Below are 19,596 nucleotides of genomic sequence, written 5' to 3'. Positions count from 1 at the left end.
TGATGTTCATTTTGCATGAAAAAAATCCAAGTACAGCTCGCACTTCACAACAGGCGGGAGCAACGATTTTCGCGGACATTGTCGTCTGCATTTCCCGACAAGCAGATGACTGCAGGGCCAAAACAATAACTTGAGTACCTTCGCGAAGAATTAACAGATGTCACTGCACAAATAAAACTTTATTCTGACGTGTAAATATTTAAATATAAACAAACGGCCCTTACTTTTTGAATAACCCTGGTACATACATATGGCTACAATTTTGCCCTCGCCAAAACATGTTCTCTCACAAAATCAAGCACATGGTGAAAAATACAGCTATACTTTGCAGCTGTGAGAAAGGTGGAGGCTAACTTATGTATTGGCACATTGCCATCCATTTGTATGCTTAACTTATATTTAATTCTGAGGTTTTACATGCCAAAACCATGACCCGATTATGAGGCATGCCATAGTGTGGGACTCTGGATTAATTTTATTGCGATAGCAATTATATGGACACTTCAACCGGATTTTTGCCGTCGCCGTCGCCGTGAGGTTCCCTATAGATAAAATCTTCACCGCGCACCGTATGCCCGAGCGGAAGCGTGCGGGGACGCGCGCTATCACGGAGAGCGAACGCACTCAATCACCCACGCGCAAGCAAGGAAGCGGGAAGCCAGCGCCGGAGGGAGCGCAGGGGGGGGGTCGCACTTCTAATCTGCCAACAACCGCGCTCGTCGCTCGCCCGCACTGTCTCTTATCTCCACACGGCTCTGACCTTTATGCGCTGTGCATTCGCCGCTCAGTTTCCGTTGAAGCGATAGACCGCACGTACCTTTGCCCGCTGCAGCGTATGCGCTCGCTGCCAGCGTTTTGACAGTCATTGTCTGCAGTCATTCAGTGTGATCTATTTATGTTTGTTTGTGCGCGCTCACACCACGCTTGTTCATTCAGTTAGTAATAGTCGGGCCACATTTTCCAACGCACACTACACATGCAATGCTGCCCGAATCGGCAGTGCAGCACTACAGGTGTGTCCCTTCGCACACGCTGCCCACGGGAAGCGCTTCTCATCAACACCACCGTTTCACACGCGCCTTCTCGTGGTCATCGAGTCTCTCTTCATGTCGGTCTACTTACGCCGCAGCACACCTGCTTACTTAATCAGCACATGTTTACTACAATTCATATTGCTACCAAAGCCGCTCACCTTACTTCGTATGACATTGCTGTGTTGCTATCGCATTCATTGCTTCGCCCTTAGGGCGAAACTAACATTTTTTCACCACCTGGCGTTCTTGAACATGCACCTAATACATGGTACACAAGCATTATTGCATTCCAGACTCATCAGAATGGGTCCCCTGCATTTTGTCTGCTTGACTGATGTATTTACCTTATCACAAAGTGATCATGCTTTAATGGTAATTACATTATAATGGATAAAGTCATGCAGGTAAAATAATCAAACTGTGCCTTTTTAAAGTTTTGCTGGCAGTTTTTTGATGACAGTGTCCATGTTTAAGTAAACCACCAGGTACTGGGCCTGGTTAAATGGCAGCACATTGAGCAAATGCAATGAGTATTGAAACATGAAAAACATTAAAGTGCTGATCTGGGCGAGTTGGAATTGCAAAGCAACAATCATCCATGAAACTCATCTTCAAATTATTGATTTCCGCTTCACAGTGTCGGTCACACAACAGAGACAAGATAATGCAATCTCAATATTGTTAAGTATATTGTCACAAATAAAATACTCAGCCCAAAGCTTTCAACAGCGAAGCTGTTCTAGCTAACCGTAAAAAGCGGCGCCTGCTGTCGCAAAACCTCGCCGAGCTATGACGTCACAGCGTTGCCTATAGCAACCACCTCACGGAGCGGCGTGTGCCTCGCCTGCTCTTTATGCCGTGCACATGTTGCCTTGACATGGGACGTTAAGGAGAGGGAAGGAGAGCATGTGCGTGGCGCATGCAATGCTCGGGAGAGGGAAATAAAAAATGAGAGCAAGAGAGAGAAACAAATTGTAGCAGCACCAATGAGACAACGCGCGGAGCTATTGCTGACGCCACAAAGGTTGCCTAGTAACTGCCGGCGCAGGTGCGCGCTCGCTTCACCTGCCACAAACACGGCTCCTGCCTGCCTGCCTGCCTGCCTGCCTGCCTGCCTGCCTGCCTGCCTGCCTGCCTGCCTGCCTGCCTGCCTGCCTGCCTGCCTGCCTGCGTTTGTGGCATGCTAGGAACGCTGTCGCTCGTATGCGCCAACGCGTCCAGCGCTAGTCACGCGAAAAGTCGCGAAAGGGAAGGTACCTCCGACAAGGATCGCTCGAGAATACTTTCCCTAAATGCATAGTTAAGTTAAACCAAGACCTAGCAGACCAAGTTAATACCTAGCAGTAGCAGCCAGTAATACTTGAGGATTGACACTTTCACTATGCCTAAGCTTTGCACGACGGAGTGCAAACTTGCCCGCTTTTTTTATTGGATGGGGTTATATAACTTATTGAACAGCTCTGCTAAGGGAAGCAAGTTCATGTTCCTTTTGGTTTGCAAGCATAAATTGGTTTAAAAATTAAAGCAAGAGAAATAATTAAACTTATGTCTTACAGTGGCTCCATTGTTGTCCGAGGATGCCATCTTGCCAAATGAACCGTGTCACATGAGGTCCTGTTCCATCCTGTTGGTGACAGATGGCCTTTGGTGTACAGACATCTGCAACAACGCCCCTTAAAGTCAGGATCCATTCTGTGAGGCGAGACATATCTCAAATGTATGCCAACATATTCCTACTCATCGATAGTTTTTAGTACACTATGTGACACAAAACATCTACTGAACATGTCAAGCAGCAATGGAATCTTCGCCTCAAGTGAAGGAAAACAAGAAATTCAGGTGTCTTCTGCTTTCTCATTCAAAACCCACGAGATGACAAAAGCTCCTCTAGTGATGTCTGTCCGCTCCAGTGTAGCATGTTCAGGCCTTGCACTGTGCCAGGCCATCCAGGCACCAGCATGCTTCTTTTCTCTCACACACTTTTCACATTCACTGGTAATGCACAGGTTGTTGTACTTAATTTACCCAACTACAATACTGTGAGCCCACATGGATATTTACAACCCGAGGACCATAAAACAGGTAACACAGTTCACAAAAAGTGCAGCTCTAGATATCAACCAGTCAGCACCAACGAAACTGTCTAATTCAGCTGCTATTCAGCTAAGGTCAACTACAGTCGAACCCCACCACAACGAATGCCACTTCAATGAAATTTATGCTACAGTGAAGTGCGTTCTGTTCCCCACCAGAGGTCCACAGAAACTAACGCATAAAAATTATCGCTATTACTAAAACATTTTTGCGTGCCAATCCGCTTTAATTAAATTTTTAGAAAGTAGAGCACAGCTTGCCAATTTTTATTTACCCTGTAGAAAGTCGAAAACCCTGAATATTATGGCACATAAAAATGTCCGCGATGTTTCAATCACGAGCGGGCTCCACCAGAACTATCCTACTGCTTGAGCACGCAGGCCACCATTGCTCATTGGTCGAGGCCACAGGCACAAGCACATTGTGAGCACCAGTTGTGTGCAGCCCTATGTGCATTGCACACTGACATGAAACAGATATTGTGCATGCAACCTTGACAGCCTTGACTCTGCAATGCTGCCCTTTTAGGCTGTGTAGTGAAATTTTGGTTTTAGAGTTCTTGCCCATATGCGAGCCACATGCGAGCAACCCAGTGCCAATTTTCTTGTTTGGCGATTTTAATATGCCGAATATTATGTGGAAAAATTATCCTTTCACAGTGTATCCTAACTCCTCTATGGGGCAAGATTTCTTAGAACTGTGCAATATCTTTTCGCTGAAACAAATCGTTAAGGAACCAACAAGAATAACCCCCGCTTGCCCGTCTGTTTCTGATTCACTTGACCACGTTTTTACTACCCAACCCGATCTTATTTCCGACATGCTTGCCAGGTATCAGTGATCATTGCCTACTTTCATTTAAAGTTTGCCTCGAGCGACCTAAACCGATTAAAAAGAACAAGATATTAAGAAATTAAAACAAGGCCGACTTTCTTTCAATTGATAATGAACTCACCGTATTTCTTGATGAATACTTGCATGAATTTGACTGCCATAATGTTCAGTCAAGTTGGTGTATCTTCGTTAATCAAGTGACTGAATTAACAGATAAGTACATCCCTGTTTACATGATCACCTCTAATCTAAAAAAAACACGATAGAATTTTCAGCTAAAACGCTTATTTTATTTAAAAAAAGCACTTGTTTAAATCAGCTAAACTAAGCCATAGCAATGCTCGTTAGCCAGCCTACATACAGAGCGCCGATGAACATGCGCAGGCCCTAAAGACACCATAGATAGCATCCTAAGCAGCACATTACCTTCCATGCTTAAAACTAACCCTAAACAATTTTGGCGCATGGTTAATTTTAAAGACAATAATATAATAGCGCTCCGTAACTTTAAAGGGCCCCTAAACCACCCAGAGGTCGAAATTTAGTTGTGGTATTGCAGTTGTGCATGAGTCTACAACGAACACGTAGCCGCGAGAATTTTTCGAAATGGTGCCGTAATAGGCACCGGGCGGCCGTCGTAAGGCGCCAGCGGCGCGCCGGCGATATGCTGGCGAACAGCGCCGCGAACGGCAGCTGTCAGAGCACTGGCACAGGGCTCTCACACTCTCAAGTTCAACAAATGCCCACAGAGGGCAAAAAAATCTACCGTGCTGGCGCGGCTAATTAACCAAGCCTAGTGCGTTTTCAAAAAAATTGCCCCGGTGAGTTCCGTCGTCTCCCACTAGAGGCACCGTAGTAAGCGCAATTTCAACCTACACACTTACTCCCACGCTTATCGAAGTGTTATTTTATGACAAAGAGTGCATATTTATTATTCCTAATTATACATCCTACTTTTGAGTAGTAACACTATTGTTTTGTTTTTTTTGTCATTATAGACGCAAAATAACGTTCATCATCATCGACCTCACACGTGACCTCTCGCCTGGATTTAAAATTTTTACACGTATTTTCGGGACACGGCAAGCACGGATTCATTGGTCGGTACACTTATTTGTGTTAAAACCACTTTATTGCGCTTCGACACCTCGCGTTGTTTAACTTGGGGTGAAGTGACGTGTTTGCGAGCTGAGAAGTAAGCCCGAAAGCTAAGTTTTGGTCGTGAACCATGCGGAACAAGTATGCATCGAAACGGGAGCCGGATTCTGCTGCGACTGAGGATGGCAATACCGATGAGTCGTTTAACATTGCTGCTTGAATCGTCATTTAATATTCGTCTCGTTAATTCACAGGCAGAGACAAGTTAACGAACTAAATCCTGCATTACATATGGGTAGTCGGGACCCTACGTTGCCGTTTCTGAAATAAACCTGTAGTTGCGAGACCGTCGTTATACACACAATCACGAAAGAAAGAGAGCGATATCGGAACGCGCAGCACATTTTTCATCTCGTTGTAGCCGTGGCCTTGGGCGACTGAGTAGCCTTATTAATGTTTTTTTTTTCTTCGAGTCCGCCGGCAACTTCTTTCGTCCACAAAACCGATTAACCCTTTGGTAAACTAAAGTGAAAGTACTGAATTTAATGTATTAAGCAATTGCACGCATAATAATGCATCAATTGTAATACATGAAATTCATGTCTTTCATGCATTTGCTTGTGGAACCAGCAGTGTGATCTCTTGTAGTGTATAAATGAGCGCAAAAATGTTCTCATTTGTGATCCCAATAATACTTCAGGTGTTCAAACACATCGTAGTTAGGCAGACATCAATTTTATGGACAGTAGCAATATTTGGTTAATTAACATGCTGCTTAAGCTCCCTAGAAAAAACGGTGTACATTTACATGTGTTGTGCAGTCAGAAACCATTACAATATATATATATATATATATATCACAGCTTTTTGCATTTCATATTGTGAAATTGTGTTTTTTCAATTTTTGATGCAGTCAAAATTTCTCTTCCAGACATGAAGTAAAGAGGACGGCACCAGTGTAAAGCAACACACTACACACACTAAAGAGAAGCTACTGCCTGCTACAACCAGGTCATCGTGTGGACTTTTGCTGCTGCTACAAGGTAAACAACACCGAGTTCAGAAATAAATATGCTTGATATACGCTGTATTTGCTTGCTAGTCTTGAGATACATTGTCATTTGTTTGTAGCAGATTATATGAATGTTTGTTCATATTTACGGTGCAGCATAATTGATTCAAACATAGAAAGCACTACACGAGCTTGGCTAACCTCTGCTGTATCTCATGTGTTACTGTTCTGCCCCAACAGAGTATGCACCAAGCACATCTTGGCACTCATCACAGGAGCCCTCATATATCTACACCAACAGGAAGGGGCTGGAGCCGAACTCACAAGGCTCTTACACCACGAACAAAGAAGCGGATCCAGAAGTATTTGGATGAGATACCAAGTCTACGTAGGACTATATCAAGACTGAAAAGCGCCTCAGCCATCATTCCACCAGCACGCATATTGGCAGAGTCATCCAGGTACCTCAACAAAAGAAATTCTTCATGTTCAGATGCGCCTGCAACCTCTGAACAAGCATGGACGATGCTGGCCAAAAGAGTTCCATCAGTTTGCCCTTCCTTAATCAGCTTCCTGGCCTTGTCAAATTCAATTTGTGCCAAGTATAAATTTTTTCTATGAATGCAAGCTTTTTCATTCCCCATTCTTGCTAGATATCATTCTTCCTTATCCAAACATAAAGGTGAACTGATCCTTTGCTCATACTTAAGGCACGTCATTGTCTATAAGCATAACATCTTTGTAGCAGTATTCTCTACTGTACATTGCCATGTTAAATTCCTCTCCTGAAATAGCAGATGCGGCATCAGCATGTGTCTTGCATTAAGTTTTGCACCGTGTGCTATGTAGCATTTCACTTTTCTTAATGTTATTGGCCTTCACTGCTTGCAGAGCAGAGTGGCTTGCTGAATGCAAGCTTTCTTATTCCATTCCCATATTTAATTCTTGGTCTTGTTCAAAACTGCTCTTCTTGCTCAATAGCCTGGGTTTTTGTGCAAGCTACACTGAAGTGGTTGATTGCAGAATCTGGTTGCGGAAACTTGGTCGTGGTCGCTGTGTTACGTTTTTCGGATTTGGGGGGCCTGGTAAGTTGCACTGGGAAGCAGTCTCTCAAGGTAAGCACCTGCTCCTGCAGTCCGTACAGCGACATAGACTCCCAATTTACACGCACCGTGATTGGTGCTCCCCATTCCGTCCTTTCCTGCTGTAGCCGTGTGCAAAGTTTGCTTGTGGCCTTCGTTGGCTATGATTTGACGTCAACAGAGAGCAGCATACATGTTTACATGGTCGGAAGTGTATGAAGTTGATAGCCACATGGGTGGAAAGGCCCACAGAAGTGGCTGCTGAAGGTCATGCCCAAGAAACCGACTTGTCCATATTGAGACAAAGTGGGGCACCAAGTGTGAGCCACATATATTAGCAGCCCCCGAAAGAAAAGAAACGTGCAGGCTGGAAAGGAGTTAACGATAAAATGCTGGGTAGTCGATGTCGCTGTGTTGGTTGTGGCAGCAGATGCCTGCGTGAGCCGAATGCTTCGCAATGCAAGTTGCTTATCTTCAACGATGACTGTCGGTGCAAACAGGTGGGATATGCTGCCCAATCGGTTTGCATTTCTTGTTGTCGCTCGTTACCAGACCACCATGTGCAACGAAGGCAAGCACTGTGCCTGTAGTTGGACTGCTGAATATGCCTAAGTGACCCGTGTACGTCATTCCTCACTGTTACCATGTGGATCTTAGCCAATGTATAGTGTGTTGTCTGAACCTTATGCGGTGATTGAATGCGGAATTTCATTTTGCTGTTATCTCACTTGTTTATGGTCGCTGTGTTATGTTTCTTTGATGTGGCGGCCTATTCATTTGCATTGGGAAGCAGTCTCTCGAGGTAAGCACCTGCTCCTGCAGTCCGCGCAGTGACATGGACTCCCAATTTACACGCACCGTGATTGGTGCTCCCCTTTTCGTCCTTTCCTGCTGCAGCCGTGGGCAAATTGTGCTTGTGGGCTTCCTGAGCCGCAATTTGGCATACGTGCTTACATGGTCGGAAGTAGTTGATAGCCACCTGGGTAGAAAGGCCCGCAAAAGTGGCTGCCGAAGGTGATGCCCACGAAACCGACTTGTGCATATTGAGAGAAAATGGGGCACCGAGTGTCAGTGACATATTAGCGGCCCCGATAGACAAACATAAACGTGCAGCTTGGAAAGGAGGTAATGCTAAAACGCACTGTAGTCCATGTTGCTGTGTTGGGTGCGGCAGCAGATGCCTGCGTCACCCGATTGCTTCAGTATGCAAGTTGCTAATCTTCAACGGTGACTGTCGGTGCAAACATCTGCTTGCGCTGCTGGTTGTCGCACGTTACCGGACCGCCATGTGCGATGACGAAAGTGAGCAGTTTACGAGTTCGCGTTTATTGTTTCAGCGTATCTCAACAAGCAAGTTTTATTGCTGCTCTTGTACGAGAAGGTGCACTGCTTGTCTTCGACCAATAAAGTCGTACGTCCTGTTCACTCACTTGTGGCTTGTTTGTATGGGCGTCAGTAGAGGCTCTTTGATCTCCTGGCAATTAGAACGCACAAGCTAAGCGGCAAGGCACTGAGGCACGCCGCAACGCCAGCCGGGCGAGCGCGGCGCGTACCGGCGTGTGTGACCGGTAAACAACAGCCATATTGGATTTTGCACTAAAAAAAATAATAAGATTTCCGCTTCCTGTTTGAGCAGCGCCATCTGTAGGGTAGCCCAGGAGTTCCATGCGCTGCCGCTTCTTATTTTCGTACCACTGTGGAAGGTACAGTTTCCCTTCTCTAAAGTTGGTCTTTATTCTATGACTGGCATGTCAAGCAGACGATGGGACGAAGGCGCTCGGTGCTTACAGTGATTTGGCATTGCGGGTTTTAAGGGCTGACGCACCGGAAAACGCATTTTCGTGTGTCTGCTTTTGAGAAAGGTCGTCACTTGTACGAAGAAGATCCCATTCGTGGCACCAGGTAGTATATAAAGCAGAAAACGAGTGCAAATTGCGACGAAAATGCACCACGTGAACGGAGCTCACTGTGGCAAGCTAAGACGTGGAACTCCAGCAGTTATATTCCAGATGGTATTTTGCTGTGCGCGTTAACATTCTCGCGTATTTAATCATGTAAATAGGCGAAGAACACAAAAATTATGAACAGAAAAAAAAGGAGACATACGTTTTCCTTATTCTGTTTGTTGAGCTGCTTCGCCAACTGCACATGTGCCAGTAAGTTCTCGTTCTCTGTCCGTTGTAGTTCTTTTATCTTTGCAATGCTTCCCCATTCTTAATAGATTATAAACTAGCCCAATCTTCAGTCACAGCCAATTTTATATAGCTTAGCGCGACGGGAGCCGTCGGTGGCGGCGAGTTTGAACACGCCACTGCGTTAGCCATCGATGTGCACAGTCACAGCCCGTGCAGTGCTGGAAAAATCGGCCCGTGCAGTGCTCTAGTGTCCAAAGTAGACAACAGTTCGGCCGGCGCCCCGCCCGCTGCACGATCAATGGGCCAATCGACGACTGCGAAGCTGCGCGCCTCTGCCACCGGCAACGAAAACATCGGCTGCAGCTGAGTGCACGGCTACCGACGGGAGACGACCGGCTCGGCTGTGCTCGCATCGTAGCCGACGGTGCCGCTAATAACAGCGTATTTTTCTTCTTTCTGTACAATTATTGCGAAGAGCGATAACAACGATAATAAAATATTGCGGCTTGTGAGCGTCGGTAATTCATTTCGAAGCGCCGTCTGCTTTAGCTTTGAAGGGAACCGGAAAAGGCCTAGCGACGATATCGGCGCTGTCGAGCGATCAGCGGCGGTGAGGCTGCCGCACAAATGAGTCCCGGTCTCATCCTCTCTACGTACGGCAAGGAAATCTCGCCGCTCGCGAGCAAAACCGCTGTCGAACGGTGGCCCGCAAATGGCAAACGGCGTGCGGCAAGTTAGCGTGCCGGTAACGTGGACGTGAACTTGGCGCTTCTCGGCTACCCGCTGTTGCTGCGGTGCCGGCGCGTATTATGCGAAGCGTGCCGCTTAGACCCTGTGTTGCGCGCACGTCTGGAAAGGCCAACACTGTCGCACTCTGTTCGCGCAGCTATGATGATGATTGTTGGAGTTTATTGGTGCAAGGGCCAGATGTGGCCAAAGAGGGCCAAGGCGATGATAATGACTTGTCAGTGGTACATGAATGGTGAATTATAGGGTGTTGATAAAACAGATGTGGCATGGCTGTAAAGAGGCCTAAAATAGTCGCTGTAAAGTGCGTAAAATCTATAGGTACTAAGAATATGGCACTGACTAATGAAGTGTGCTATGGATACGAGGGATGCATTGTGAAAGATTGATGATATACTAAAATATGTCAGAGGCTAAAATTTTCAAGAACACTAATGCCTTAACAGAGCCCTTGAAATGTAAGGGCCTGGAGGCATGTGCTATACTGAGCTACTATCACAGTGGCATCCTCAGGAGAGAGGATGCACTACGTATTTCTTGGGCTGATAACATGCAAGACAACATCATTCAAAAAAGCGAGGACTGCTTTGGTAATGAAAAGTGGTTCTTTACCCAGAAACATAGCGTGATGGAGAGGAACACAATGGCAGTATGCGAGAGGAAAATGTTTCTTCCTCTCTCTCTCGGCTTCGCAACACCCCAGGAGGGCATGGAGGACGGTGAGCCTCTCGCCACATCTACCACAGGTTGGAGGATCATTACCATTCAATAGAAAATTGTGAGTACCATATGTGTGTCCTATTCTGAGACGACAGAATAGGACATCAGTTCGCAGTGTTTTCGATGCAGAGGGCCAGAAACCTAACTGTGGCTTAATCAAGTGAAGCTTGTTATTTGTTTCCGCATCCCACAAGCGTTGCCAGTGGCTTCGCAGTTTCTTACGCAAGAAAGGTTTCAAATCTGTTGCAGGTATAGCAGCTGTAGGATTAATAGCGTGCGATGTTATTGACGTGGTCATTTGGTCGGCAAGAACATTACCCTCGGTGCCTCTATGCCCAGGCACCCAGCATATTATGATTTGTTGTTTAGATGCATAAACAGAGCAGATCAATGAGTAGAGGTTGATAATTACAGGGTGTTTATGTTTTTGCGGCATCATTAACGCTTTAACAACGCTTAAAGAGTCGGTAAATATTACAGCCTTTTGGAGTTTCAGTCTATCAATATGTTTCACTACGGATAGTACTGCATAGGCCTCTGCCGTAAAGATACTTGTTTGGGGATAAAGTACATCGGATTCCGAGAAGGACGGACCGACGGCCGCATAGGAAACACCAGCATGCGACTTTGATGTGTCTGTGTAAAATTCAGGGCAAGAGTACTTTGACTTTAGTTCTAAAAAGTGCATTTGAATGTGTGCATGTGGCGCGTGTTTTGTGACTTCAATAAACGAAGTGTCACATTCAACCAGCTGCCACTGCCACGGCGGTAGCAGCTTCGCTGGAGGCATTAGGTGATGTTCAAGTAGTGGAGCACCCATTTCTTCACTGAGCTTTCTCACACGTAGCGAGAAGGGCTGCTTCACTGTTGGTCGGTTATTAAATAGTGTGGCACACGTGGTATCGTTTATGGTAGAATAGGTAGGATGTGTATGGTTTGAATTTGTTTTCAGGAAATATGTAAAGCTGGCATAAGACCTCTGAAGGTAGAGCGACCACACGTTTGCTTCCACATAAAGGCTTTGTACGGGGCTTGTCCTGAAGGCCCCAGTTGCGAGGCGGATTCCTAAATGGTGAACAGGATCCAACATTTTTAAAGCGCTGGGTGCAGCAGACTGGTAAACTATCGCCCAGTAGTCAAGTCGTGAGCCGACAAGGCACCTGTACAAGTTCAAAATGCATTTCCTGTCACTGCCCCATGTTGTACGCGACAGCAGCTTCAATAAGTTCATTGTTTTCAGGCACTTAGCCTTCAAATATTTGATGTGCGGAACGAATGTGAGTTTCGAGTCCAATATGATGCCGAGGAACTTGTGCTCTGCGCTTACAGGTAATGTGGTACCAGAGAGCTCAATAGCAGGGTCTGGTACTATTCCTCTCTTATTAGTGAAAAGGGCGCATGTGCTTTTCTGTGGACTCAACCTAAAACCATTTTCATCAGCCCATTTAGCAACTTTATTTAAGCCATGCTGGACATGTCGTTCGCAGACAGCAAAGTTGCACGATTTAAAACCAATCTGCACATCATCTACATATACAGAGTAGAACATCGTTCATGGAATAGCCGTGTGTAGAGAATTCATTTTCACAATAAACAGTGTGCAGCTAAGCACACTGCCCTGCGGAACACCAGTTTCCTGGGTGAAAGACCTCGACAAGGCCTGGCCTACCCTTACACGAAAGGTACGGTTAGAAAGGTAGCTTTCGATATCACTCAACATGTTGCCGTGGACGCCCATAGTGGAAAGGTCTCGAATGATACCGAAGCGCCATGTGGTGTCATACGCTTTCTCTAAGTCAAGAAATACGGAGAGAAAAAACTTTGTGCATAAAGGCATCCCTTATGATTGTCTCAATGCGGACAAGGTGGTCTGTAGTCGACCTACCTTCTCGGAAGCCACATTGGTAAGGATCTAGTATGCCGTTGCTTTCTAGGACACAAATTAGGCGCCAGTTAATCATCTTTTCGAAGAGCTTGCACAGACAGCTTGTCAAAGCAATGGGTCTGTAGCTACCCGTCCTTGCCCTGTTTTAAGTATGGGGATTACTATAGCTTCTTTCCAAGAAGATGGAATGTAACCAGCGGCCCACATGACATTAAATATAGAAAGGAGTGTCTTTTGTGTTTCACGGTGTAGGTGCTTGATCATTTCATACATGATACGGTCAGCACCTGGTGCCGAACCGTTGCAACAAGCAAGAGAAGCTTTAAGTTCAGCTAAACTGAACGGGCAGTTGTAATGTTCATTTCGGGCACATTTCCGATCGAGGAGCTGTCGCTCTGCGTGCTCTTTGAACCTAAGGAATGTTTGTGTGTAATGAGATGCACTGGAGACATATTCAAAGTATTCGCCCAGACAATCTGCCTGATCCTCCAGGCAATCTCCTTGGATATTCACTAAGGGCGGCGGGTTCGTCTCACGGCCCCTTAATTTATTTAATTTATTCAGACTTTTGCCTCGTCTGTGTAAGAGTTTATACCAGAAATGTACCTCTCCCAACTCTCTCTCTTTGCACGTCTACGTGTCCTTCTGCCTTGCAATTTAACCTGTTTAAAATTAATAAGGTTTTCGGCAGTAGGAGAATCACGAAGCAATCCCCATGCTTTGTTTTGATTTTTGCGCGCTTTACGGCATTCTTCGTTCCACCAAGGAATGCGGCACTTCTTAGTCAGTCCGTTAGTTTGTGTAATACATTTCGTAGCAGCATCAATAATAAAACCTGTTAGATATGTTACGGCGTCGTCTACGTTAACAGCAACAATGTCATCACGGCCTAGGTGTGTCAGCTCTCGGAACAGTTCCCAGTTGGCCGAGTCTACGCTCCATCAAGGTGATCGTGGCAAGCATCCATCTTGTTTCGTTGAGTTTAACATAATTGGGAAGTGGTCGCTTCCATGGGGTTCTTGAGGACGGACCACTCCAGGTATGGCACTAGTGTGCTCGACACTATGCTTAAGTCTATGGACGAGTATGTGTTGTGTGTAATGCTGTAGTATGTAGGTTCTTTCTTGTTCAATAAACATTCACCTGAAGAAAACAAAATTTTCTATAAGGCGCCCTCGCGCATCGCAACGAGAGTCGCCCCACAGGGGGCTATGAGCATTAAGATCACCTACGACTATGTATGGCGGAGGAAGTTCATCGATGAAGCTCTGAAACTGTTTTGGAAAGCTGATAGGAAGGGGGGATGTAGACAGAGCTAATGGTGACTAGCTTACCAAACAACAATGCTCGGACAGCAACTGCCTCAAGGGACGTTCGGAGGCTTAATTGCTGACATGCAACGCCCTTATCGACCATTACGGCTACACCCCCCGATGAGGCGTGACCGCCGTCACACTCCGTGTGACTTGGGCGGCCGCCGGATGATGTGGTGCTGCCCCCCGGCGCGCCACATTGGTGTATGAAGGACTGGACTGGTTGTGGAGATAGAAACGCTTACGTGCCTCTGGGAAAGATAGGTTTAGTTTGACTTTCAGTTCTATAATTTGCTTCTCTTTTTTCCACGAGGGGCACGATCGCGAGTAGGCGGGATGATCTCTTTCACAGTTGGCACAACGGGTTGCTGAAGTGCAAATGTCAGAAGCGTGTTCATTTGAACTACACTTAGCACAAGTAGCGCGCCCTCAGCAGTTTTGCGACCCATGCCCAAAACGCTGACACTTGAAGCATCGGCGGGAATTTGGGATGTATGGTCTGACACGTAGCTTGCAGTAGCCGGTTTCAATTGATTCTGGTAGATTGCTAGTTCCGAAAGTAATGATAATATGCTTGGTAGGTATTTGCTTGTCATCTCGCCTTAGTGTTATCCTCTGCACCTTGACTACGTTCTGGTCTTGCCATCCTTCAAGTAATTCACTTTCACTCAGTTCAAGGAGGTCATCTTCCGAGACGACACCGCGCACTGTGTTCATCGACCTGTGTGGGCCCACTGAAACAGGAATGTCTCCAAATGCCACAAGTTTAGAAAGTTTATCGCACTGTAGTTTGTCGCGGACTTCGAGAAAAAGGTTGCCACTTCCCATCTTTGTTACCTTATAGCCTGGGCCGACTGCTTCCTTGAGAGATTTTGCTACAACAAAGGGTGAAATCATTCGGACTGTCTTAGTATCGTGTTGACTATGTATTACATGGTACTTGGGAAATATTTCTTTGGGTTGCAAAAAAAGATTGAAAATTTCATCAGTGCGCCCCCTTTTCAGGGAGCGATCAGGTAGTGAGGGAAAAGCGTTAGCCATATAAAATTGCAAAATTCGGCGGCGATGGTAGCCACCCACCACCGAGCCTAACAAGGGGACGCTACAAGGTTGGAGGAATACTTGTAGACGCCAGCCATGCATCGCCGCTATAACCTAATATGAAATACCCAAGGTTGGATAAGTACACTAGGTTAACCCTTGCCGCCCAGAAATTCAGAAGTGAGAAGAAGTGACTAGAAGACAGGAAAGATGGAAAAGCGAGAGAAAGACAAAAGATTGAAGAGGGGGACAGGAAAAGGCGACTGCCGATTTCCTCCAGGTGGGTCAGTCTGGAGGTGCCGTCTATGTGAAGCAGAGGCCGAAGAGGTATGTTGCCTCTGCCGGGGGGCCTTAAAGGTCCAAACACCCGGCTTCAGCTCAACCTCCAGGATCCCCCTTTCTCCGGACACGGCTAAGCCGCGCACGGCTACACGCAGGAGGGTCCAACCCCCATGTGCTCGGGTACGTGGTGGCGCAACTCACGAAACGCCTGCTTACGCAGATGCCCCTGCGGGGTGTTCGCGCAGCCAATGAGACCGCTAAGCATGACTGTGTTGGAACACGAGCGATTTAGCACTTGCGTTGCGGGCTGTAATTACCTATGCGCAAGCTAAGCATGACTGTGTTGGAACACGAGCGATTTGGCACTTGCGTTATGGGCTGTAATTACCTATGCGCAAGCGCGCACAAGCGAGCAACACGGCGAGGACGAGCAGGGAGCGCGCGTACCTGCTAGCAGACAAACCGGAAGTATAGGTTCTTGTTCGACCAATGGACATCGTTTCCGCCGTTGACATCACCAGATTCCCCCTGCTGACATCATGACGACCGCTGGGGTTACCGGAGAGGCGAGGGGAGGAGGACGGCATTGTTTTTTGGGTTTTGTGGCACGTCCGCGACGCGTAGCGCTGCAGCGTTTGGCATCGTTGATCGTGACGGCATTCTGAACTCGATGCGCCTGTTTACTTGCAATGTTCAAAAAATATCTGAGGTGGTGAAAAAATATCTATGGTGACACTATACCGTCCAACCAGTGTCCCGGAGTACTAAGTGAAGTTTTAGCGAAACATTCCCCGTGCGCTTTCACTCACACATACGGCGCGCGGCGACGATTTTATCGCCCTTGGACTCATGCTCCACATCTCGTGCTCCTCCTCCGCATTGCCCTTGTCGGTCTCCTCTCCCATCGGTGGGCGCACCTCGTTGAGAAGCGTGCTCGCTACTGCCCTCATCGGCGAGATTTTCCCACAGAAGCCGCATTATAACCGGTATTTTGTCTCACGCGGCTTCACTGTAAGCGGTATGCGTATACATGGAGTGCTATGAGAAAATTAATGGGAGTCTGAAAAGACCGTGCTCTATCCGGTCCTGTACTATAAGCGGTTACGTTATAAGTGGTCTATACTGCATCATGCTGCTGTAATCAGCAGCGCTTTTTTTTTCTTTTTTGCTTTCTTTTGTGGCGTTCATTTGAGGAACCACCTAAAGAAGTTAGTGCGCTGCCGTGTGTAATTGGCGCAACTCTTTTCGGCAAAGGGTTCTTCAATGTAACAAAAAGGATTTCCTGCAAAGGACTTTACTTTTGCCCGTGTGTCAGGGGTATTTACCCTTTGCGGTCCGTTGTCGGGCAGGGCCCGACAACACAACACGGCCGTAGCGGTCCGCTGTCGGGCACCGCCCGACAAGGGTGTTTGCGGGTTAAATTTCGCGGTTTTTCTCACTGTGATTCATGCGCATTCTTTGTATACATGATGTGCCATCTCTTGAGGGATAAATAAACTTTGTTTGTTGAAGTTTACTTCTCTTTGCACTAGGGTGCAGCACAATGTTCAGCACGGCTTCTGGATACCAGAGCGTTCTCACTTGCGCGCGGAACAGCACGTTCGCGCGGTTCGCTGAGAAGCGTGACCACTTTTTCATCGCGTGCGTTTTACGGTGGCGCATTTAGTGAAAGCTTCTAGAGGTTTCCATTGTCAATAGCTTTATTTTGAGGCGCACACAGCTGCAGAATCACCTGCAGTACCGCCGCAACCTCTTCCAATAGCTGGTGGGTGACGTGAGGGCTAGAGCCAAAAAACGGGGCCCGTCTGCGCGGAAGGATTGCGAGGAAAAAGCTAGATGGGAGGAGCCATTTCAGCTACAAGCTCCCAGGCCGAAATAGCAAAGACTGCGCTGTTTGTAGCGATCGAAGAACAAACGGATGAAGGAGGGAAACTGTGTTTTTCTGCAAAAGCTGCAGTAACAACACTGGCCTGCACCCAGAAAAATGCTTCGAGCAGTATCACGTGCTGCTCAAATATCAGTAGAGGAGTTGCCTGCAGAATGCAAAAGAAAAAAATTAATAACCTATGACTTTTTCGTCCACAGTTTGTAGTTTTCATCGCGGCGCTATAAACTGGCAAAATAGTTTCGGACCGGGAGAGCCGGAAAGTGGGTAAAGGTTTCGGACTGCAAAGGGTTAAATATGTCCTTTGGAGATGTAGAGACCATTCGTTGGATTCAACGTACAGGCTTTCCACAGTACTAGTCCCGAACGCACCTGTAGCAAGACGGATACCAAGTGGTGGACAGAATGCAGCATCTTAAGAGCACTAGACGTAGCAGAGTTATAGACAATGGCTCCGTAGTCAAGTCGTGACCGTATGAGACTTTTGTACAAGTTCAAGAGGCACTTTCTGTCACTTCCCCAAGATGTGCGGAACAAGAGCTTGAGCAGTTGTAGAGACCATTCGTTGGATTCAATGTACAGGCTTTCCATAGGACTAGTCCTGAACGCACCTGTAGCAAGATGGATACCAAGTGGTGGACGGAATCCAGCATCTTCAGAGCACCAGGCGTAGCAGAGTTATAGACTATAGTTCCGTAGTCATGTCGTGACCGTATGAGACTTTTGTACAAGTTCAAGAGGCACTTTGTCACTTCCCCAAGATATGCGGGACGAAAGCTTGAGCAGATTCATTGTCTTCAGGCACTTCGCTTTCAGATATTTCAAGTGTGGGACAAAAGTTAATTTAGAGTCTGAACTGAGGCCTAAAAATTTATGTTCATGGCTCACGGATAGCCGTTCTCCATTAAGATCAATAACGGGATCTGGTAATACACCTCTCTTCTTCGAGAAGAGAATGCACATGTATTTTTGGGGGGGTTTAGTTTAAAACCGTTTTCGTCGACCCACTTAGACAATTTATTCAAACCAAGCTGTACTTGTCGCTCGCAGACACTAAGATTACATGATTTGTAACCTATTTGGATGTCATCCACATATACAGAATAAAACATTGTATGTAGTATGATAGTATGGAGAGTTCATTTTTACAACAAATAGAGTACAGCTTAGCACTCCACCCTGTGGTACACTAGTCTCCTGAGTAAACGGCCAAGACAGGACATTACCAAGCCCAACACGGAAGGTACGGTTCAAGAGATAACTTTGAATCACATTCAGCAAGTTTCCTCGGACGACCATTCCTGCCAGATCACGAAGGATTCCGAAACATCAAGTGCTATCATATGCTTTCTTCATATCTAAAAATACCAAGAAAAACTGCTTGTGCACAAAGGAGTCACAGATATTTGTGTCGATGCGGACAAGGTAATCTGTTTTAGATCTAAATTCCCTGAAGCCACACAACAAGGGATCTAGTGTTTTGTTGCTTTCAAGAAAATGGATCAGGCGCCGGTTAGTCATTTTCTTAAAAAGTTTGCATAGGCAACTTGTTAGAGCTATAGGCCTATAACTGCTGACCGAAGTCAAATGCTTGCCCTCTTTAAGAATAGGAATTATTATTGCCTCCCTTCCAGGCAGACGTAATATAGCTGGAAGAAAATATGGCATTTAAAAGTGATAGGAGTGTTTTGTATGCTTCGAGGTATAAGGGTTTGATCACCTTGTGAACCATTCAATCGTGTCCAGGGACCGATTTATTTACCCTCAGCGGTTGGAATCTTTGCAATAAAGTGTTCACCTTATCATAGTCTAGACTCTCTTCAGCAATAAAGTGTTCTTCACCTTATCATACTCTAGACTCTCTTCAGCGGGAATCCGTCCAAACACACTTAAAGCCTCACCTACTAGACACAGGCTTAAGGCGCTAGCCCACTCATTCTTTGCCCAGCCTTGCCCGACTGCTATTCTCTCAAAGCAATGCAAATACGCATCTAAATCATCTCTACGCTCATCAAACGGAGCCATCAATTTCCTGGGGCAAATCTGTTTTGGCCTGGGCGAAGTCGAGTCGAATGACGCCGACCTGGGGGAAATCGACCCCTCGCGAGACCCGGCGATCATCTCTGCCAACTTTAACTTCAACTCTAAAATTTCCTTCTCGCGCTCATGATTTTCGCGTGCTGCTGCTTATCCCGTTCTTGCCGAGCATATTCAAAGAACGACATCGCCTCCTCCTTAGTTTTGTATATGATAGAAGGTTAATGGTTAAGTGAATATTTTAGCTGAGTGAGCATTTTTGTTGAGCTATGTCTTTAGTTTTGTGTGCCTTATGCTTTTCCCGCTTTTGTTCATATTAAATCCTTGTTTGCCATGCTGCCAGTCGTATCTCTTCTCCATCGTGCATAACACCTGCGTGCGACACTTCTGCTCCCGA

At 46.4% G+C, this 19,596-nt stretch overlaps 1 protein-coding gene across 1 annotated transcript in view; it reads right to left on the bottom strand.

Moving 5' to 3' along the window:
• The window catches only part of LOC119451039 (zinc finger protein 800-like), a 120,447-nt gene that overhangs the window by 34,518 nt on the left and 66,333 nt on the right, over positions 1-19,596 (bottom strand). The window contains 1 exon segment of the mRNA XM_049666404.1: positions 2,589-2,693. Coding sequence (XP_049522361.1) covers positions 2,589-2,618 — 30 coding nt within the window. The 5' untranslated portion in view covers positions 2,619-2,693.

This window comes from Dermacentor silvarum, chromosome 4 (genome assembly GCF_013339745.2).
Source record: "Dermacentor silvarum isolate Dsil-2018 chromosome 4, BIME_Dsil_1.4, whole genome shotgun sequence".
Classification (NCBI taxonomy): Eukaryota; Metazoa; Arthropoda; class Arachnida; order Ixodida; family Ixodidae; genus Dermacentor; species Dermacentor silvarum.
Note: the sequence above shows the minus strand (reverse complement) of the source record. Positions and strands in the feature narration are given on the sequence as shown.